The following is a 23,349-nucleotide window of genomic DNA, read 5'->3' as shown; positions in this document are numbered from 1 at the left end:
CTGAGAAGACTGTAAAACTACAAAAAGCATCAATATTCAAATGTGTATATGATCATGACGTCACGTAGCACAGATAGCTTTACGTGTTTGTAGTGTAATAACTGTAAATGGCGACATTACAGCACCAGGATTAACATAATGATCAAATGATTGTGTGCTAATTAATATACACCGTGTGGTGTTCTCATTACTGAATCCCACTCAGCATTTTTGATTGTCATATTAAATATGTTAGCTCGCCTGATATTACTGAGATTGACCTGTGATTCATAACACAAACAAACACGGTGAGGTTTTGTGTTCCTGAATATGGTGATTTATGGTGTCAGGCTGCAGTGTCGTGCACTACACGCTCTGCAACAATATTGATCAGGCATGTACAAGTCTCTAAGTACAACACTGTGCACAGCTGTAGCTCTTGTCCCAGTGGATGGGGCAGCCTTAGCTCTTGAAACAAAAGCCCGCGGCGCAGGGCTGTCCCTAATGATCTGCCTCTTACTCACTTTACCCAATCATATAGCTGTTTCTCTGACACAATCGCTGAACTGTTCTCACAGAAGGCAGAAAGTGGCCGAGACTCCCATCTTTACTCCTCGAGGTAGAGTACTGCCTTCTCCATCACTTCTGTTCTCGCTATCTGTTCTTGTCTGCCATCTGCCCCCCCCACTCTCAGTCTTTTCCTTTAACATCCAATATCCTCTCTAAATTTGATGCCTCGCTTCAGCGGGGCGGACAGGTGAAGGACTAGAGAGCATAACGCACTTACGTGAAAATGCTGAACATTTTTCTCCTCTGTGTGAGGTGGCAAATGGTAAAACATTTTGAGATTTAGTAACGCTAATAATAGCACCCGTAGCTCCATCATTAATCTAGTATATTTTGCTCAGATGGTTTTTCCCCCCAAACGCTTTTATAGTCGAGATGAAAAGGGTTCTGATGCTTTCAGACCATATGCTGCTAGAAAACTCTCCTTTCAAATCCAAAACGACTTCTTTCGGCGAGCATGGCTCACTGTCAAAGTCGGAAAAATGACTGACAATCACTTAGTTTGCTTATGTTGAGATAATGGGCGCCACCTTTTGTGTCTGATGAAGGAGTCCAACCCTAACTTTGGAAGGTAAAACATGAAAACTGATCACGTACGCTCATCTGCCGTGCATACATCTATCCTCTCCCACATGAGTGGAATAAAACGCAGCAGTTGTCTTGAAAGTGGATTAATCAGACCTAAAGACGGCAATAAAGTAAAAGAATAATTTACCTCCTATTGCACGGCCGTTGATCGCCCGGGACTGTGGTTAACAAGACAGCCATCACTCCTGGAAGCATTTCGCTGCCTCATTACCATTACCTTATTCCTGTGCTCATTTGATGCTACACCTGAAAGGACATGTTCAGCTGTGTCCCCGAGGTGGCTAGACAGGCAAGCTGCTTTACACCATCATTAGTTTCTAAACACTGAGGATATTTGTACTGTATAAAAATAACCCCGGGATGAAGCGTCTTGTCACTGCAGAGGATGATTTTATAAGACCACATAGCAGATGTGTGTCTAACACACAAAACGCTAACCTGTGAGAAGAACTGGCAGAACAGTTTTGTCGTCCATAAGTCGACGAGTCCTGCAGTTTCCTCCCACAGTCTGCTGGTTAGTGGTTGGAGGTGTGATTCGTGTCATTCAATGCCGTCTACTGAATTCTGCAGGAAGGTTTTGACAGCTACTTGTAAGCGAGCGCAGGATGTTTAACCTCCTTTGACAGGAGTGCAGATTATTACCCAAATCTGTCTTCATAATTTCACCCGGAGCCTCTACTTAAAGGTAAATTCTCTGGTGGTTTATTTGTACGTACAGTATCACCTTCTGTAAATGCAGGGCGCGCCCCGAGGGACATCATTTGTTGCGACGGCCTCTGTATGTCAAAGGGAGGACGCCAGCTCAATCTTTAGGGATTAGTAGGGAATTTAGGAAACAGTAAATACTCTAATAGAGACATCAAGAAGAGAGATCACCATCGCCTGAGAGATTTCATTATTACATGGAAGGGGAAGTACTCCACTGCCTACAGTTGAGACATATAACATATAATGCATACTGCAGAAATCTTATACAGTTTACCTTTGGTGCACACTCAGTACTGTTTCTTCCTACCTTCAAAACATGCCTAAAGATGCTGGGACCAGGCCAAACCATTATTTATTTACACTTTTGTTTACTGCGGCTTAATCCTGCTGCTAAAATAAAGTATTTCTATTACACAGGAAACGTGGCCAAGTTAGTGATAGAAGACATTAGTAAAAGTCAGTCTTAGAAACGTCGAGTAAAATTTGAAAGAAAGTAATATAAACACAAAGAAATTAAGTGGAAAAATATTTAATCAGGTTGGCTTATTAGGCTCAAAGTGATTGATAGCAAGCATGGAAATTTTATTCATTTATTCCGTCTACAATGAAGTAAATTAGCAGCTTCTTAATACAATGGTTCAGTCATTTATATGAGCACTGTCATAACACACAATGTCTCTGCATTGAACCTAATTTAGAGCTTTTCAATTAAGCTTTATGTCTACAGATTATACTTCCCTTTAAGGAACAGTCATTTTGTTTCACATAAGCTTCACCCTGCAACAGAGGTTGTTGGTCAGAGGACTTGACACCTACTGAAACAAGATTATGTCAACAACTTGCCCCGTGCAGCCCCGTCCTCCTCATCACAAGTGAGCACAGACCTAAAAGACCCAGGCACATCAAACAGCTAAAATCCCATGAGCACACAGTGTTGACCACGATGCCTGTGTACAGACCCACCACCCCCCTCCTCACTTATTCCCCTGAATGAGGCTCTCAGTGTGGACACGCTCAGTGCAGGATGTGCCCATGTGGCAGCTGCAGGGTCTCTGCCCGCTGACACATAAGCTCGTCAAATGCCGGTGAAAAGGCCTCTGTGTTAACAGACTCTCTCTGTCCACGCGACACAAAAAACAACTGCAGGGTTTGTGTCTTTGTACATCAAAGTACATGCAAAGATTCAACCTCGCCTCCCTCTCCACGGACAGCTATATGTTGATCCACTGACATTAGTACAAACAAAATAAGATGGACGGGAAAAGTCGATTGCGGTGCATGCGTTTAACTCCGTTTTCAATTTCTTCCAAATTGCATTTGCATTTTCTGTGATTGTGTACAGGTACAAGCATCCTGAGAGGGCAAGTGAAAAAGGAGCAAGAGCAGGGTGAATACAAAGCAAGTACATCATCTTCAGGGGGGTGTTTTAATAAAGGCCAATCACTTCAGCTCTTCTCATCCCCATTACAGGCAGTAGACCATTTCGTAGGTATATGTAGGTGAGTCCAGGACAGTGTAACATACAGCTAGCCCTTTAAATGTGTTATAAAGTCCTGACAAGGCCCCTTTTCTTTTAGTTTCAGGAGGCTCTGAAATTCCTGATTTGTAGATCTTAAATCACTGTCATGTTAATCTTTTTTTAAAAGAGAATTTATTCAGCTTTTTGAACGTTGCACTCATTGTGAGTCACTCCGAGTGAGAGCGTTTGCTAAGTGCCGAATATTAAAAAAAAAAAAAAAGAAAAGAAATTGAATCAAAGATAGCTGCAGACACTTGGCTTTACACTATGTTTTTGACGCCAGTACCTGTGGCTAAACTAGTTCAGTATTTTAATGTGTCAGTGGGATAGCAAAGACAGAAACCCAAAAAGCTGCCTATAACGTACAACCGCCTACGTCAGCTCTGCCTGAACGATGTGTATCCTTCGTTCAGACACCAACGCTGTGTGTTTTCTACATTTCAGTCAAGCTCTGGGTAGCCCTTTATTCTCATTGTTTTCCACCATGACACTGATTGATCTCTACATCTTAATAGACAACAGTTCCCTGAGGTGACTGCACAAAGGGGGATCCTAGTTAAATATATTGGCTTCTCACACTGGACACACGGTAATTGCCCTCAGGAGAGGAACAAAAAAGAAAAGGTGGAATCCGAAAGGCCTCCAAGCAGGATTTCCAATCAATACATCAATCACTGCGTTTTACTTATAGAAGGGCCTCTATGGAGTGGATATTGATCTCAATTATTGTTTGTTATATTTTTAGTTAAGTGATGTTCAGTGTTTTTATGTATTTATCCCCCTTTCAATCTGTCACTGGAAGACAACCTTTAAATACTTTGTTTTCTTGGTCTTAGTGAATGGCTTGAAAAAGAGCCGCATCATTACTGTATGGTAAGGTTGTATGGGTATTTAAAGTGCATATAGCAACTATAATAACCAAAAATCAAAGTTCCAAAGTCAGTCTTTCAGTTTTTAACCTGCCATGAATTAAATAACACTCACTGTACGTAAACTCATTAGCTCAGTGAATGATAGCCCGTTAATAATAAAGATGATTGATGACAGTTTGACAGATGCTAACAGGTGCTCCCTCCCAAATTAAATAAAAGAAAGAACGAGCTGTTCATTTTACAATCAAAAGTCCCAATTTATGTAAAATATATAACCAGATGCACACATTAATAAACTGAAGGCTCAATCCAGCTTTTAATATCTAAATATTCTGTCTCCTTCTTCTATTCTGTTCCATTTAAAACGTAAACAAATAAAGTACCACTCACCTGCAGGTAGTGACATGTCCGCGATGAAGGCTTGAGGTCTGTGTGCATCATGGGTTTCTCTAGATTAAGCGATGATTTCCTGTAGGCCTCCTTGGCCTGGCTGACCGTCAGTGTCGACCAGGAGCTCCTCTTCATGAATTTGCCCTCGGGCGCCATGGCCATGCTCTCACAGGCCGAGCACTTGACATCATTGTTACTCTTAGAGGTCTTAAGTGACAGGTCTCCAAAGTGGTGGCTGTGCATGGGATCTGGGTAGCAGTGGCTGACATGTTCCCCGTGGTGCCGCGACATGACGCTGGGTGTGCGGTAGGTGCTGTCGCTATCTAGGTTGTCGTCGGAGCTCCACCAGCCGCCGGAGCGGTGCTTGCGTTCTTTGCTCTTGCTCCTCTTGCTACCGTGTTTGGTGGAGTGGTGGCCGTGATGGTGATAACCTGTTCCCCCTCCACCTCCAATATCACCTTTTGTGCCGTTCATCTTGGATGATCCCTCCAGGGAGTGGGATTTGGTGAAGAGCTTCTGGACAGAATGAACTAGGTGTCTGATGCGGCCAGGGCTCTCGCTGCGTTGCTCAGTGGTGGTGGAGGTGCGCTGGTACTGTAACGTGTGAAAGCCGTCGCGGTGTAGTGGCAGTTGTTTCTCAAACTGGTCTAATAGGTTAGCAGGAAGGCGGTTGCTCTTGGTGCCGGCGAGATGGGAGGAGGCGGCCGCGGCGGCTGCAGCAGCAGTGACAGCTGGGGAGGTGGCAGAAGCTGTGATGGCAGCGCAGTCTTCCCGTGTTGCTGAGTCATAATACTGAGAGCTGTAGTGCATTCTGGGGAAGGTGCTGCTGGAGATGTGGTCAGACGCAGCAGCTGGGGGCATCATGACAGGGGACATCATCATACAGTCAGAGTGGATGGAGCTGCGCGGCGAGTAGCGGTGGTGGAAGTCCACGGGGCAGCTCTCCGTGGGGCTGAGCAGGTAGGACGGGTGGCGGGAGTCAGAGCCATGGTGAGTGTGGAGGTCATGGACATGGGGGTCATAGTCCAAGCCATAGGGTAAAGGGATCTGGTGCTGGGACCGGCTGCCCGATAAGCCCTTCATGTTCCTGGCTGGAGGGGGGCGTCTGCCTTCATTGAACTTTCGAGACGGAGACCAAGGTGAAAACTTCTGGTCTGTTTCAGAGAAGAGGGAAGAAAGAAGAAAAGAGAGGAATGAGATTCATGAAAGTTTGAGAGAGAATTACTCTGAACAACCTTTTCCAGTACAAATCCCCATAAGATGAAATTGCAGTTGTGGTTCTCCTTACAATTACAAGCAAGAACATGACAGATATTCCCCTACTGGAGACTATCTCAGAAACACTGGCATTTTATATGCGTGTACAGAAATGTGTAAATATATCATTTGTCATTATCATACGCTGTTCACATCAGAGTATGGACCTATAATCCAAGTGAACACTCTTTAAACGAATGAGAATTTATTACAGTTCACTGTGAAGTTATCACGATTTCTAACTAAGAATGGCAATCCCTAATCACAGAGCTTCGTAGTTACTGTAACTGACGTTGTTAACCTTTCTAATGAAGTGGGTTAACCTGCAGTATAAAAAACATGATCACAATCGCTACAGTACTTCTAATACAGCATTGGAAGCACACACACACACACATACATATATTCTCAGATCTCATCTAAAAAGAAGTAGTTCTACTTCTGCCCTCAAAGCAGCCCGGAGGTTTTAAAGCTCAATGAAAGAGAGTTCACTTCTAATGTATAATTTGTGATAGATGACTGGTTTTCTCCTACAAGCTATGATGACCTAAAAAAATCTTGAATCTTTATTGTTTCTGCAGACAGTTTAGTTTCTGTATCAGCGAATAAAGAGAAGACTTGACGGTTGATTGTCGATAACAAAGAGGAACAGGAACGAGTTGACAAAAACAAGTAGACAGTATGACTATGACCATGTTTTGGCAGCAAAGCAGCAGGAAACCTATTGAACATTGGGAGTTTCACCTGCAAACACTGTGCCGACTAGTCGCAATCATTAGGCCAACTCTTTAAGAAGAAAAACCCCACATCAATCTTGTAAGTAGCGATTGATTCTCTCAACCAATTAAGCTTGCTCACCTGGAATCTACTATAGAAGTGTTATTCCTCAACCCCTGCAGTGGTGGACCCGTTATCGGCTATATGTCTAATTATTTTAAGAAGAGCTGGGTACTCATCGCTGGGCGGGGATTACAAAGGGCAACACATGTTGTGCAACTTCAAAGAGACTTTGAGATGAGTGAATTTAATATCTTATACACGAGGGGTTAAAAAGTTCCAGAGAGAGGCGCGATATGTTACGATGTGTAACGATATGCACATACTAAACTCAGAGTTTATTATATCCAACATTTATTTTACTCAATAATAGAACAGAATAATGCAAAGACTCATATCAAGGCCGTTCCCTTCCACTCACCGTGTTATTATGTTTGCATGTGTATAGTTCTACAGAATGGGAGTACCATTGTCCAATGTCTCTGATCAATACTGTGGGCACTACAATCTGTGCTAAATGAACACCAGAGCTGCTAGACATACAGCTTTGATACACAGTGTCTGCATGCAGCAGAGGACCGGAATATGAGTCAATTCTTTGTGCCTGCAGGCGGTAGTACCTCATTGGTAATGCTCTGAAACTCAAACTACTAATGGCTATAAGTAAGCTCTTTGCTGTGTCGTGTTTGAATCCGAGGAAAATATCTCTAATTTTCATTTCCGCCGCGTTTATTGAAGATTGCACTGCACATACTGTGTTTATGAAATTAACCAATTTTCTGACATTATTCTTAAAGGTCCAGTGTGAATTTAGAATGATTTAGGTGGCTCTATTCACAGAATGTGACAGAAATGGAATATAATATACAATAATTATCTTCTGAAAATAAGAATCATTATGTTTTTTTTTTTGTTCTTTTTGCCGTAGAATAAGTGTGCACTGTTGAACCACCATGTTTCTACAGTAGCCCTGAACAGACAATCTAAAAACCGTCTCTATCTCTGGCCACGCATTCTTGAGGGAGCTAAGTGGAGACCCGCTCCTGGGGCTGAAACACTGACTATAACGGCCGCGATTAGCTCCGGTGGTGCACACAGAATGCGTCACACATCCGTGTCCGGTGGATTTTGGCCTTGCTAAATGCTGCACACAGGATCCAACAGAGGTTTCCAGTTTGAAGGAAAGATTACCTCCAAAAACCACATTCATATTTTTGACAAGCATTTCTATAATTAGATTATGTTGAAGTTGGGAAATCAGGCGCAAATCATGTTTTGCAGTACTTGAATCAAATGCCTTTATCCAACAGTGATTATCTCTTATTCGAATCCTAACTTGATGTCACAGTTGCCAGTTTGTCCTACAATCCCATTAAAGTGCATTCTTTATCCTCCAGCTCTATTTTTCATCTCTCTTTTTTTTTTTAAAACATTTACCGCTGTCAAATGCACGACCGGTATTTATTATCTTCCTCCCTCTGTGACTCAAACACAAATCTTGATAATGATTTCTGTTCCGATCAATATGCAAGAAGACGTCTTAAACAAACAACATTTCAACAAAAATGTGTCATATTGAGCAGTGTCACTAAAAGCATCAGTCATCGCGCTCAGCTCCCTGCATGACAATCAGAGCCTACATCTCAGCAGTATGTGATAAAGGCTGTAGGTAAAATCGGGAGAAGACGTTAAAGCGCCTCGGGCGTCTGCCATTCCCCTGTAATTAATTACTTTAAGTTCTCTGCAGCAGGAAAACCCCAGTCTGGAACAGTGCACATCGGCTTACATAACATTTGGGATCTCTGATCTCACACACCCTTTTTCAAAGGAGCCAGAAATAAAAATTCACAGTTGTCATGGCAACCACTGCTGAAAAACCCAGGAACTATAATAGGATTTTCAAGGTTGTTTGGGGTGGATCCCGGCCTCAGAAAAAAAAAAAAGACACATACAGTATGTAGAATGATACACAGACACTCAAGCTTGATTTATTTTATGTGCGGCCGTGTTTGGTGCACTGTTACAAACTGTGCGCCATTTTGTAGAGTTTTAAATGAATGTCAACCAACCAAAACTTGGACTTGCACATTTGATCATCACTTTAAATATGTCTTATAATACGGAGTTTAAATGTCTCTTACAAGAAATCCCTCCCAAGTTGAGCAACAAAAACACTTTTAAAACACTAACCTTTTAAAATGAGCGTGATTTGTTGTACCAACGTTTTTCTTAAGTGGTTGTAATTATTCTTGTCTTTTGGTTTATACCGCTGTCTTGTCAAATATTGGTTTAACTACAGTATAAGACATTAAGCAGAGGTTTTACGCTTGTGTATGTGACTGCAGTCATAATTACTGTACACCGAATATAGCACCATCCTTCTGTCGTCCTCTCTTTATCTCATTTCCACCATCACAGCTCTCCCTCTTACTTATCTCTCCAGTCCACCGCATTGAAGTACATGACGTTGACTGGTTGCTTAGGCAACAAAATGTGTCAAATTAACGCTAACAATAGTAAGGAATGCGCATAGAGATAGAGTGTGTGTGTGTGTGTCTACATACAAAGACATGCCATGCTCTTTTGTGTGATATAACGCAGTCTTAACGTGTACTTTGAAACATGCGATCAATGTGTCACTATGCCTGTGCGTTCATTAACATATTGTTTAAATGCCGTTTCACTTATGCAGCGATGAACCAATAAAAATAAGAATCATTTTTTTCATTATCAGCTTGGATCAAGCTGCAGTGAGACGTTAAAAACGCCAGTTTTAAACCCTGATTTTCTAGTTAGAGGGTAGTATAAATATTTCAGTACCTGTGTGAGACCCATTCATTTTTCTCTCAAAACAATAATCTGCTTTTTCCCTCCCTCCAAATTTAATCATTTCAGTCTTACAAGATGTTACTGATAGCCTGAAATTGGTTATTCAAGCGACACGGTCGTCATCTGAATGCCATCGGTTAGCTCTATAACACAGCTGCCATGTCGGCTCATCTATCCACACTAGTCTGAATGAAATGAAATGGGCAAGAGTTACATCAGAAACATTTCCACACCATTCTCCGACCTAATGCACCTTTTGATGCAGGAGATGCAGGTCGCAGCTGCAGAGGCTTTATATCTACATTGGCTTTGCTGAGGTCAGATGACATTGGTTTGGTTGGCCCAACTTTGGCTTGATAGGTACTTTCACCAAGTTGTCACCATGATTGTTTATCTAGTTCTACTAGTCTGGCAAAAGGTCATTATGATCCGACATGAGAAACTTTTCCAAGCATGAACCTTGTCCCTTGATCTGTCCTACCAAAGAAAAAAGAAAAGAAACTAGTCTACGATACAATGATCCTGAAATAAATACTTTCAGAGGTGATGATGTGGCCACAGTTTATAGAGATTTGGTTTGCAGATGCTAATGTTACACCGTCAATCCTGTTCACACCAGCGGGAAACAGACTAATTCAGCAATCATGTATCACTACATGGCAACATGAATATTATGGTGAATACTCTTTCAGGAGGCACAAAACATCTGTTTTGCTTCCACAGAGTAGTGTCTGTATCACTGTCAGCCTGATCTGCATTTTCTCAATCATCCCAGCGTTCTGATTACATACACTCTCTCGAGGTAGTTTGATTATCCCATAATCAGCTGTTTAGAGACTAATCTTTCAACCCAGATTGGCCTCTTTAGTTGTCAACCAATTCATTTCAAGTCGAGTCAGTTTTACATGAATCAGTTTCCACAGAGAGACACAAAGATGAAAATAAACTAGCAGGAATGTGCTAAAATGTTTTCATTCTATGAATCCGTCGTAAAGCAGAAGTAGACTACAGTGTAATTATCTACTAATACTTTAGTGTTAACCCTCTTTACAGTTCATTCAGACAGGATCCAGCACTGCGGTGAAAATGCAGGTTTTTTTCATTCATGTGAGTGAGGGTAGTGCGGGGGCGTCTACAAGAAACGCAGCAACCTGCGTCGGAGAAGTTGAGCCAGATCCAACTAGAAAAACGCAGCCCGACGATCCACCAATCAGACGCTCAGATCAGTCAAACGCTTCCACAGTCGGCCTGAAATGTCTCTGAAACTGAGACCTTCCAAGTGGATTCATGGACTAAACTGATACCCAGCTTCTAAATCTGTGTCTGGTTCTCAATTTACACTGCAAAATAGTGACAGAAACGAGATTCATTTTCAGATGGTTTGGGCGTGAGAGACATAGACAGTGAATGAGAGTGAGCGAGCGCTGCGGTCGATAAAGTCGGTTAATCAGCTAAATAAAAAGTTATTTCCTGATTGTTTCACAGAGGTTATGTTAAGCACAGATAGACACGACCCCGGCAAACCCACACACCGCCCGATGACCTTGGTGATTCACCTGTCTGATTGTACCCTTAGTGCATAGATAACATCCAGCAAATTCGGGGTTCACACAATTTAGGAAAAGAAAGGAAAGAAAAGGGTCCATATACTGCACTAAGTGCTCCCAATAGATTTAGAGCCACATTTTGAGATCTTCTTCAGCCTTTGTCGTCACTGATCGATGCTTTTTACCTGAGAATATTGAAATATCTGTATTGAATGTTACTAAAATGAGCCTGTAGCAGAGCAGGAGGCCAATGACAACTGCCACCAATCCGTAGTGCTGACATGAAGGTGGTGAAGTCAAGTTATGGGAGTTAGTGTGACAACACAAACACACTCTGATTTTCTCCCTGGGGTGACTTGTGTCAACCAATATTTCCGGACAGACTGCTCTGCAACTTCTAACACATAATGGCCAGTGCACTGTTCTCTGTGTGAGGGGGAGGTGACATGAATGCAGTGGATGCCATCGGGCTCAACAAATGGGTTAAAAAGAAGCAGTGTCATAGGGCTGAGTCTGGATACCCTGCAGGCAGCAGCAGAAGGCACGATGAGATCCTCAGCTCTATCTTGGACAATACCACCCACTATCCCTACGATGAGCTGATGCAACTGTGGAGCGCCTTTAGCCTCCAGCTCATCTGCTCGAGGTGCTCCATGGAGTATTTCAATGTGCTTTTTTTTAAACAGACTTTAATGTTTCCACGCAACTCTTACTTCTGATTCTACAATAGCACCAGTTTAAGTCAGCAGAAGAGTGCTGAACCTCCGTGGCTGGGAAATCAAGCCAATGCGAAGGTGCCAAAAACTTCAGAAACCGTAGCGGCTGCTTAAGGCTGACACAGGACAAGTCAATCTCCGGCTTAAAGTTATGCATAATTAACAGTGTGGCCACTTTGATTGACAGGTAGGTGCCATTGCCGATGGCTTGTTAGTGCACCCAGGCATTATTCAGGTCCACCGATAATCCACGTCCTTGCCTGATTAGTCAGTAGGTGGAAGAGGTTGGACTACCAACATGACCTTCGGAAAGCTGTTGGTGACGTCACACATACGCTGTACATTCTTTATACAGTCAGTGGTTTGAATAATGGTCGCCAACTGGACTGGACTAGTCTGCACATCTCAAACTAGTCCATGTTCTTTTGTGTTCTCTTTTTTATGTCAGTCAGTATCTTTGAACACTGATTCTGCTTGTAAATCTGCTGCAATGTCTGTTCAACCCCTGCAAGAACAAGTCGGGGCGAAGAATACGCCCATCATTGCGTCCGGCCGAGGTGCCTTTGATCATCCACTCGAGCCCAAACTGCTCAGTGTCCGACAGATTGTTGCTCTTGGCAGCTTCCAGGTCCGAGTGCGTGAATGACAAGCAGGACATCCGTGTAAAAGGACAGCTTTGTTTCGCTAAATATAGGTTAAAATAACTAATCATGCGCATCTTTTAGCACATGTACATCTACGAACAATACGAACTGATTATATGAGAGGAGAGCTAAAGCCAGAGGCGAGGGGGGAAAAAGAAGAGGACATGTGGAGTGGGGGAGATTGATGGACTTCAGAGAGAAGAGAGAATTAAGCTCCTGAAAGGCTTTTCAGAGAAGCAAGCAAGCTTGTTTCCATTTTAGGGTGAAAGGAACATTTCAGAAGATTACATTTACTCTTGAGAAGATTGCATGAATACATGGTGTGAATGTCAATTACACTGTATAAATTGATATACTATTGGCGACAATGAAAGATTTTGCAGGAATGTGACAATCTTTGCTGCCGTGTGACGTGCTGAATATAAATGCGTCGGGTTGTCTTGATTGATTTTTATTCCATGATCCATGAATGCAAATGCTCCCTCTCGGCTCTTTAGGAGCTCACATTGCACCTCCATGAAACATTGATGAGAGCCTTCCTGTATCGCAGCTTATGCAACAGCTATTGTGGTGCATGCTCAACAGGCTGACTCCACTCTACCTTAAATGTGCTTCTGTCAGCACCTGATGCAGCCTGGAAAGCTGTTTTTCCTGACAAAGATGCCACATGCTGAGTGGGGGAGAGATTAAGGCTAGTGCAGAGGAGAAATCAGTAAGTAAGGAAAGCCTCTCTACTTGCTCTGCTCTCTGAGAAACCAGTGAGCTGCTGGCTGCTAAGTTAAAGCTCCGCTACAGTCTGCGCCTGGCCAGCATTTCCCAAGATGATTGCATAACTTTGAATAAATGAGGCCTTCCTCCTCCACACCAATGCACGGCTAGCTAAAGCCACGGGGAAGAACAGAGCAACAGGCAGCCAAACTGTAGAGCATGAATCACAGTTGGAAAACAACATCCTTGAAATGTATCGATCACCGCTGAGCGAAAAACATCCGTTCTTAATCAATGGTTGTTACTCGTCGGATCATTTCCTTGGCCTGGTCGCTGAAATAAAGACTGACCACAGATGCTTAGTGAGAAAAGCAACCGTCCACTTCCCATCCAAACAAATCAGGTCAGTTATGAAATTGTCAGATGACTCACATTCAAACTGTCTAAAGAATAACATACATCAGCTGTATTTAAGATCCCACTCAGGTTAAGCTGTGTCGATGTCACAGTCAGTAATTTGTTGCCATAAATACACCAATTAACAGAATATCCCTGTATACCTGCGGTGTTGTGCCCACGCCTTGAACAACCTGCCAAAAAAAGGAGTGAGAGCACTTAGCACCCCCTTCTTTTTAGACAAAATGTTAATATTCAGGGATGCCCAGTAATTTCTCTACCCACTATTTGCTACTCAGGGTCATCAGGAGTGTAGCTCCTGCCCCAGCATGCACTAGACACATTTGGACAGGTTGCCTGTTCATTGACACAGTCACGGACATTCAACCCTGTGGTCGTTTTAGAGTCTGTGGACTGTGGGAGTAAACTGCCTGTCTTGAAGACTTTGTAGATATGAAAAGACACTTGTTTATTGTCTCACTTTCTGGAAGTGAGAAATCCACACTTTGTTCCATTCTTCACACAAATGCTTTTCTCACCTTTCATGGTAAAACATCCTAAATGCATTTGAGGATCCTTCCTGTCTGAAAGTTTGCACTGTTATCTCCATTTAAACAATTACTGCATCCCCTCCTCTCGATAGATAGGTTTCCATCCAAATGTAGTGCAAATTTCCAGACAATCAAAAGAAGATGTAAATTAACGTGTGCCTCCATCCTCTACCGTTACGCTAGTATGGCTGTATTACGAAGAAGTTTGTCAGCAGCTGAAGGTGCTACAGTAAAAAGGGGTGCAACAAGGTGATGTAAGTAAATGACCGCTAGTCAGGCTCAAGCTGTAACCTCCGTGGGCAGGAAGTGAAGTCTGTACGGAAGTGCCAAAAACTGCAGTTCCTCAAACGTCCACTTGAGGCTGGCTCCAGAAGCTAGTCAGTCTCCATAAGTCCCCATGTTCAAATGTCCAATAAACATGTTTACAGCCTGGTACAAAAAACAGTTTTGGTCTTTATAGCTAATTTCCCCGTTCATGACAACTGTACTGAGGATGAATTTATATAGAACTCGACTGTTCAAATTATATTAAGGCTTAAAGTTATGCAGAATTTGATTGACACTTTGATTGACAGGTAGGTGCCATTACAGATGGCTTGTTTGAGCACCCAGGCATCATTCAGCACGCCTCAGGGCCACCGGTGATCCACGACTTAGCCAATTTTTGCCAGTACCACAGATTTTGAGCTTCAAAACGTCTCGTTCTTTGTACTGTCAGTGATCAAACCTCAGATAGTGAAAAACAAAGTAGAAAATATGATGAAAATATTACGTCTGATTGAATCGTTTCTTCATCACGCCACATAGATCTGAGGTTTTATTCTGCTGCTGTATTTTGTCTTTGTAGTGGAGATTTAAGTCTGTTGCATATTACTTTTATCTATACACCAACTTTTTCCTGCACTCTCTTCATGCTAAATTGAAAATGAGCACCATGTTTGAGCAACAACAACAAACTAGTTTGTTTGGAGCACAACCCAAAGGAATCTGTTTAGGTTATCAAAACTTGGCATGACTTGACAATAATGCGATTCATATTGTGATATGGTAAAAAACAAATATCAATATATCTACTGAAACGAAAATAACCAAAGCATCTGACTGGTAATGAGAGCGTTATAACTCTAGCAGTTCTGCAGATACAGCAAGAAGCAGACAGCCCTTTAATGGTAATGTGTTTCAGCTCATGCACACGGAGACGGCAGTGAACATTATATAAGTGGAAGGAGTGTTAGACCTTGCAACTGAGACAAAATCATATTCAGTTGGACGTAGCTTTGCAGCAGAGGCTGCATTTCACCTTTTGATATATCCGCCCACTTCCTCCCACTGCTGCTGCTGCTGCTGCTGCTGCTGCTGCTGCTGCTGCTCTATCCTCGGCAGGCAGACACCAGCTGATGTGGTAGTGATGGCACACACCCTGGACACAGCCCCAGTCTCTTCTCTACGCCGTTCAGTGGAAGAAAACGCCAAATAGGGAGCTTATAGTCCATCACTGCTCACTGTGCAGCAGCCTGTGAAGCCTCCCACACTGCATTGATTTACCCACAATAGAAAGGCTCCTAAAGCTGTAACATACAATTCCTTCAGGGCATCTCTAAATATATATATATAGATCTCTACACACATTGCACATGAAATGTTTAAGCTGAATTGCAGAATCCAAACTTGGATCTTCGATAAGCCACAAGAACTTCATGACAATGCCCTCTCCTTTTAAGTGTGAGTTTAAATCGAACCTAGGATAACACATCAAGCAGCCATGTGAGATGGCCAGATGGTATAATCCCTTCCACATCAAGCACTAATCCTAACCTTTCCATGGTTTCAGGCAATACACCAAAATATATCACTGCTGATGATACAATATGGAGAAAAAAAAAACGACTAAAAGGCAGGTGTAGGAGGCATCTTGCCTCTTCTCATTCAGGTCTTGCAGCGAATGTTGATACATCTCCATGGAAACTGCTTGTATGTCCGATATGTAACCAGTGCAGAAGTCTGTGCACTTTGTACAGCACGTGTGAGTTTGAACATTGAGACATCTGGACTTGCTCAGATTGTTTAATCTACATAACATTTCCCTCGACATTCTGAAATCCACACGGCTTTGTGCTACATGTGTCGTGTTATATCTGTACGGTATAAACAGACAATAAAACGACTTACTCGGGTGCTTGTTCGGGATTCAGAGTATTAAACTGGAGTTTGTGTTGTTTAAATTAAATGCAGCATAACCAAATACTACTTCTACATATTAATATACCGGTTTACTAAAGTTAGAAAGTTTAAAATTAGCTGTAATAAGCTTAGAGTACACTTCCAATCTGCAAAATGTATCTTAATGTATTCTTAAAAAAAGCCTGTGTGAAAATATACCATCTGTTGTGGCTGGAGACACTGAGTAGTTAAGATATAGATATCAAGTGCAGGGTAAGTCACACTGTGGCAACGACAACAACATTGACAGAAAACAGCCAGAAAAGAACAAACAGTCAAGCTTAATGTTTGTCAGATAAGACGCTGAAAACTGAAGGTGGGAAATGGCAACGCTTCTTATTTATGCCACAGGATTAATGTGATTAATGTGATTTTTTTTTATGTTGTCCATGCAAATTTATCTATACAAATAATGTCTGTTTTGATAAACACAGATAATCAATATAAATCTAATACGACATCTTCTCGTTGGTCTATTATGGTGGTGTAACATCCTCCTGTGCACGCACAAGTCACATAAAAGTAAAATCCATTTCAAATGTGCTATTTAATGTTTTTTTAAGTACGTGGAAACAATATAAGATGAAAAATTGTCCTGATGTCTCCGTCTCATATCTTCAACAACTGCAATATTAAAAAGTACAAGGCGGGCTTTCATCCTCATCATGTTATAATTAGTCAGGGTTCATTACAGAAATAGAAAAGTAATGCTCCCGCAACGTATCTCACACGTACACTTTGACAAAGAAGCATCTGTTTAAGGAGATGCACTGTATGTGGAATGGCATCAGCAAGGTGCCCGCGTAAACCCGCACAGAGCAGCTCAAGCTGACAGGAAGTCAGGCACAGGAACAGTACATTTTCAAAATAAAACGCCCTGTGCAAGCTGTGACGCTCTGCTTCTGAAACGTTTCTGATAGTGTTTGAATACAGAGACGTGCCTGGTGGGGTTCCACCATAAACCCGACACACTGGTCCTTTTTAACTATGTAAACCGTTCATATTTGCTTCTAGCAGCTACATCACAATGATTAACAGCTTACAGTAAGTTGAAAACTTATACGCACAAAACTGCCTCATTTGCTATCAGTTATCTCCTGAAATGACGGGACAGATTTGGCCACTACATCTACGACGTTCACATGTACAGTTGTCCCTCGCTATAACGCGGTTCACTTTTCGCGTTCTCGCTGTTTCGCGGATATTTTTGTGTGTAATTTTGCATGCTTTTACTGTACAGCGTACTGTACAGTATGAATACAGTACAGTATTGTACTTATTTTTGTTAAATCTGCGAAAGTTTGAACTTTGAGAGTGTTTAAATAAGAGAGAAATGTGAGAAAATGTTATTGCCTGTCTGAGAAAAGTGTATAAAAGTGTGTGGTTAGGGGTTTTACGGCCATAAAACATGTATAATAATTGTAAAACTTACTTCACGGACTTCGTTTATTGCGGGTTATTTTTAGAACGTATCCCCCGCGATAAACGAGGGACCACTGTAATTCAAAACCAGTAGCTTCTTGTCAGCGACTCACCACACACACAGCACAGGAGTAGCCATGTATTCCAAATATATATATTTTTTTTACATATTTATATTGATGGCACACTCAAGTTAGGGCTGCAACTAAATACATTTTTTTAATAATGATTACTGCAATGCAACACAAGAAAAAAGCAGCAAAACCTCACATCTGTGGAAGCCAAATATTTTACATTCTTGCTTTACTTAATTCAATTATTAATTGAATTTGAATTCCTGCCTAGTCGTTTTTAGCTCTGCACTCATACCTCATTTCAGTGGTAGTATGTATATATACATAGTGAGCATCTGTTTAATCCAGTAACTAAAGTATTGGGAGCTCAACTGTTTTTTCAAGCTGCTTACAACAGTTTATCTTCAGCTGGGACCTGTCAAGGAAATCCTACAACCTTTCTTTGCATGCAGGTCGAACCATTTGTCATTTCTGGTGCCTGTTTAAATCATCTCCAACTCGTAAATGTATTCAACTGCGTAGCTCGTTATTTTTTGTTTATTTTAACGTTGTAATTCCGCGCCGACTGCAGGTGATGTACCCTGGAAAGCGCGCATTTTAATGGCCTATTTGTTGCACGCTCTCTTTTGCAAGGCTTCCAGGTAGTAGTAAAGGCCTAAGCGCTTTGAGGACAAAGATGGATGATGCAAATTGAAAAATGTTTTTCTTCTTTCCCCCACTACTGACATGTTCTGTCACGGTTCTGGAGAGGGGGTTTCCATGTGTGGGAATTCAGAGGTGCACCACTCTCTTAATTAGGCTGTTTTGTCATGTAACGCTCCATCTGTCTCGAGCCTACTGCAGCACAGAGAGGCAGAGAAAGGATGTAGGATGGGGTGAGGGGAACCGACTCCTCTCTCAGTACCTGTTCAGCCTGCACCAGATTGTCAAAAGTTGAGCTTTAACGATGGCTAACGAAATGCGAAAGCAGATGAAATATAGAGGACGGGCCCTCCTTCTGATGGCTGTGCTGAAGACAGATTAAAAGATGCTGCACGCAGAGGCAGAGTCTTACAATAAGATGTATGTAGAGGGGTAAATACTTGGCAGCAACAGCAGGATTGCCCCACCCGGCATTGCTTATTGAGGTAAACAATCGAAAAAGGAGTCTACCGAACTTCAAAATCGATTCCTAAACGGAAAGCCCGTTTACAGGATTAGCAGCTACTGTCACTGTATTCCCACAACTTCCAGTGGTTAAATTGGCGCACACGGTGGTGATGGATGTGGTGTTAGAGTGCACAAGTCATAAATCAAAACACCACTGACAGTGTAAAGCATGGACAGCATATGTGTGGTGCCACCCGAGCCTGAAATCTGTGCTTCAGGCCACCGCCATGTTGTTTCGGTGTTCGGGCCAGGATGGTAGTAAAATAGTAGGGCAAAGGCTCGTCGCTGTGGCAACCACCTGTCCTACCTACCAACGGATGTAAGGCTGCTTTGTGAAGCCAGACAGGATGAAAAAAAAAAGAAACAGACTTAAGTTTAAAGGAGCAGCGTGTTGAATTTAGTGGCATCCAGTGGTGAAGTTATGGATTGCAACCCCCCCTCCGCTCAAGCGTGAACACACGGGAGAAAATAAACTCGCGCTGTAAAGGAAGGAAGTCATGAATTGATGTGTGACACTCGAGTCTGTCACAGTAAATACAGATTGACACGTTTGAATAGAAACAGGTCTGTTTCTTTTATTCTGATTTCTGTGCACATGAGTCATCGCCGGTCTTAAGTGTTTTAAATTTGGCTTTCAAAAGCTTTAAAAAAAAAAAAGATGTAAAAATAATTTCATGCAAGGCAGATCTTACATAAAGATGCTTTTCCTGCACCGTGGATGCAGATGTCTGTTGTTACAATGCTAGAAAAAATCATCTAATCCTAGCATGCATGGTTTAAATTAAACCATGCGTGAAATATTCCTGAAACCTGCAGCCACTGTGCCCCAGGATTCATTAGAGATGCTGTTCTGTCAAACACACACATATGCACAGACACAAACACTTCAACAGACACTTCACATTTGTTCGGTTGGTGTTGCCCTGACAGAAGAGGTGAGGAAACATCGGGATAGCCATGTAGGCTAAAGCGCACATGGATCACAGGCTGTAGGACAAGACACCATCTGCTCCTAAGAGCACCTGCAATACATTATCACCTCAGCAGGAAGCATTCAGATTTGTCTAATCTGTAATCCAAAGAGTGACTCTCGATGAATCTCTTCAAACACTAACTCGGCGTTTATCATACACCAGAACGTAAGGACTTAATAGCTTATTTGTCATTTTTTTAAAGGTTCTATATGCGACTTTAAGAAAACCATTGACACCTCCAAGCAAGCATCATCCTGTTTATCGGCCAAATAAAAGCGGACGCTGCAATTAAATGAATCCTGGAAAATAAAATTTTATTTTAATCAGACCATTGGCAAGAACACTAACATCAGCCAGCTAAAACCACGACATTGCAATAATATTTCACGTGCCCTGCAGTGCTGTTAGCTTTGACTCTGGACTTTGTTCCATTAGCAAGCGAATCGAGCTAGTAATCTGCAATCCAGACGTGCTGCATGTGGTGCCAGCTGATAAAGTAACTTGTGAATGGAAAAACAAGCCCCTTTGACAGCGAGGAGTCTGGATGAATTAGTTGACATTATCCACTCAAGAACACTGGCGGCTAGGTGACTCCGTTTCTATGCCGACGTTAACTTGTGTTGCACAGTTAACTCAGATTTTCCTGGAAAATTCGTCTCGAGTCCTTTTACGTAGAAATCAGCCCCCAGGTTGTTACAGGCAACCAATAAAGTTATTACGTTATAACCCGTCAACAAATTGCCAATAAAACATGATAAACACTGAAAATGAATGTGTAAAATCAGTGTTAAGGTTGAGGTTATTTCCAGAATATGCTACTTTAAATAGATACAACAGGTATGTTTGGGGTTTGTATGTTTATTGACGGGTCTTTCAAGGTTTGACAGGGTTTGATTCTTCCACCTCCTCCCTTCTTATCCACGTTTATTAGTTCTGAAAGATGAATCCGAAATCTCCAGATATTAGAAAGATGTTTTTCTTTTAGTCATGGTTCATCACAACCTAAATCACAGGCAATAAATAATCAAGTACTTACAGTACAGTTAAATCTTCAGTATCCAGTAAACAATAACAACTCCAGGGCTCTTGATGCAAACCGTGCCAAGCAGCATGAAAATTAACTGCTCCGTTCTGTTGTCTATTAATTTATTCAGCCTGTTACATTATTCACATATCCTTTCATTGATTTGGTAAGTCATTGTTTCACGTTTACTGTGGGGTTGAAATATGAGCTCAAGTCAAACAGCCAAAGAGGTAAACATCCTTTCCAGGTATTTTTATTTTACAGTACACTTCCTTTTTAGCGTTGAGGTAACCTTACATTATCCCTTTATGCCGGGCAAAGCCAAATATCTCCGCTGCTGTCAGTTTCTGCAGTCCTTAGCATCTTTGTGCACAGCACGCCAGGAGAAGAGTCTCATTTATTGATTGGCAGTGTCGTCTTTCGGGCAGACTGTGGCATAAATATGCATCACCTGCATGAGACGGAGCTTAAAGCGAAAGGAAGGCGAGATCACGACGGCGATAGGAGGATTGAAGCCAAGCAACACGTATTAGTCGATTTGTTTATGGAGCTAATGCAAAGTTCATCACAGGCGTGTGCGTTTCCGCATGTGTCAAGTCTAGACTTTGAACATTTCCACGTTAAAGTATGGTTTTATAAATAATAAGTTAATATCAAAATTGATCGTAAGTCTGTTTTAAGTCCATGTCGAGCGATTTATTATGTTCTCTTGATTAAGGATGAAGTTTGATTGTGTTTTCTTCGTCAGCTCAGGCATTAAAACTTTAATTGCTCTTGTTACTTTTCAAACAAATGTGTAACAAAGGAGCTTTGAGTCAGTCATATACAAAAATCTCTCAAGTCTATAGCCTCAAGTTTCAGGAGTTCAGCCTCCTCAAAGTTGACAATACACATAGAATAAAATTCTACAAATTAATTACATCCTGTTTAGTAATTAATTAGGGTTAATGAGGGTTTTAGAAGAACTTTTAATTATGACTACAAGTTGCAAACCCCAGTGCCTGTCTCTCTGGTTATGCAAGTGATGATGTATTTCTTTTATAGCCTCATCCTGACAGTGCTGAGAAGAAGAAGAAGAAGAAAACTGAAATATTGGAAATCCCCTCCGGACCAATTTGTTCCTTTGACTACACAACACCTGCATGACTGTCAGCGTGGTGCCTTTAAATCTTCAGTGTTGTCCATTCCACATGAAGGAGCAGACAGCTGTTAACTCTGAGGGTCCCTTTTGAGGCTCACCGCATTAAATAATTACACGCTACACGTTACATGTCACTCCCGCATGTAAAAGACTAGATGGTAAATGACTCACACTGACTATAGAGTACTTTAGCATACAGATTTATTTAAAAATGTCTAACTGGTTGGCAGAAAAGATCCTAAATGATTGCCTAAAGGCATAATTACTGAGTCATGGTGATTCATTAGCCCTCATTAAAGTCTTTATTTTAATAATTCCTTAATTGTTTAAATCATCTCTGGTTCCCAAGTGTTTCTGCTCTTCCTTGTGTTACGGTGAAGGCCCACGAGGCACGTCTCCGTCACGTCGCAGCTCGACAATGTTGTGCTTCTACCATGAGTAAATATGTCACGTAGTTAAATTCATTCCCCTTTTTTTTAGGATCTGATGTTTGCACAGTGTGTTTTACTTTGAAAATCAAGGGGATTCTCTTTGCCGTTTGTGTGTGGTGTCTGACTTCCTGTCAGCTCGAGCCGCTCTGTGCAGATTGACGTGGGATTGTCATGACATCCGTCAAAACTAGAACAGCCGTTTATTCAGTGCGGAGCAGAGCGGAGACACTTCAGGACCAGACCGTGGCGCTTCCAGTGGGGTTTGAAACGACGACGACTATAACGGCTGCGAGTAGCCACGGCGCACATGGAGCGCCTGAAAATGTTGTATTTATTTTTATAATTTATTTATTATTTTTTACTCATTTCTTGCAACAAAATAATGAATTGATCAGTCATAAAAATAATCAGCGGGTGACACCGTTTATTCTTTATACTGTCAGTGGTTGGGATATAATCTGGGATATGATGTAGCACATGGTCACAAATCCCTCAGGTTTCAGGTTTATGTTGGTCCTGTGCAAATAGGGGGCATTAGTTCCAGAGTTAACGAGACTTGTTTCAAAAAGCTTACCCTGCATAGTTTGGCTGCTTAGTTTCTGTAAGGACTCCAGAGTGCTGATAGCTGCCAAAATGTGAAGGATTTTTCCTGCATGGGGCTCGTTTCCACTCTAATTTCCCAGGGACCCTACAACAAGGAAGGAAGCCTTGAGCTCCTCTGCTGATTAGGTTCAGTTACCTCTAATTAATCAAACGTGTGTGTGTGTGTGTGTGTGTAGTCTTTCCGCTGTACCATGTCACGTATTGTTATGAAAGCCTCAGAGTGAACCGAAATGTGAATTCACTTCTTCTTTTTCAGTTTGTGC

At 41.9% G+C, this 23,349-nt stretch overlaps 1 protein-coding gene and 1 long non-coding RNA gene across 10 annotated transcripts in view; one reads left to right on the top strand and one right to left on the bottom strand.

Moving 5' to 3' along the window:
• The window catches only part of dlgap2b (discs, large (Drosophila) homolog-associated protein 2b), a 95,594-nt gene that overhangs the window by 39,427 nt on the left and 32,818 nt on the right, over positions 1-23,349 (bottom strand). For all 9 annotated transcript variants that reach the window (XM_019272477.2, XM_019272597.2, XM_019272755.2 and 6 more), the window contains one exon: positions 4,624-5,777. In XM_019272477.2, coding sequence (XP_019128022.1) covers positions 4,624-5,777 — 1,154 coding nt within the window. The remainder of the gene's footprint in view (positions 1-4,623; positions 5,778-23,349) is intronic.
• LOC113746914 (uncharacterized) overlaps positions 1-23,349 on the top strand; it is a 71,491-nt gene that overhangs the window by 23,811 nt on the left and 24,331 nt on the right. The gene's annotated exons all lie outside the window — the stretch shown is intronic.

This window comes from Larimichthys crocea, chromosome XI (genome assembly GCF_000972845.2).
Source record: "Larimichthys crocea isolate SSNF chromosome XI, L_crocea_2.0, whole genome shotgun sequence".
In the NCBI taxonomy this organism is placed as follows: Eukaryota; Metazoa; Chordata; class Actinopteri; family Sciaenidae; genus Larimichthys; species Larimichthys crocea.
The sequence above is the reverse complement of the archived record's forward strand: the minus strand, read 5'-3'. Positions and strand labels throughout refer to the sequence as shown.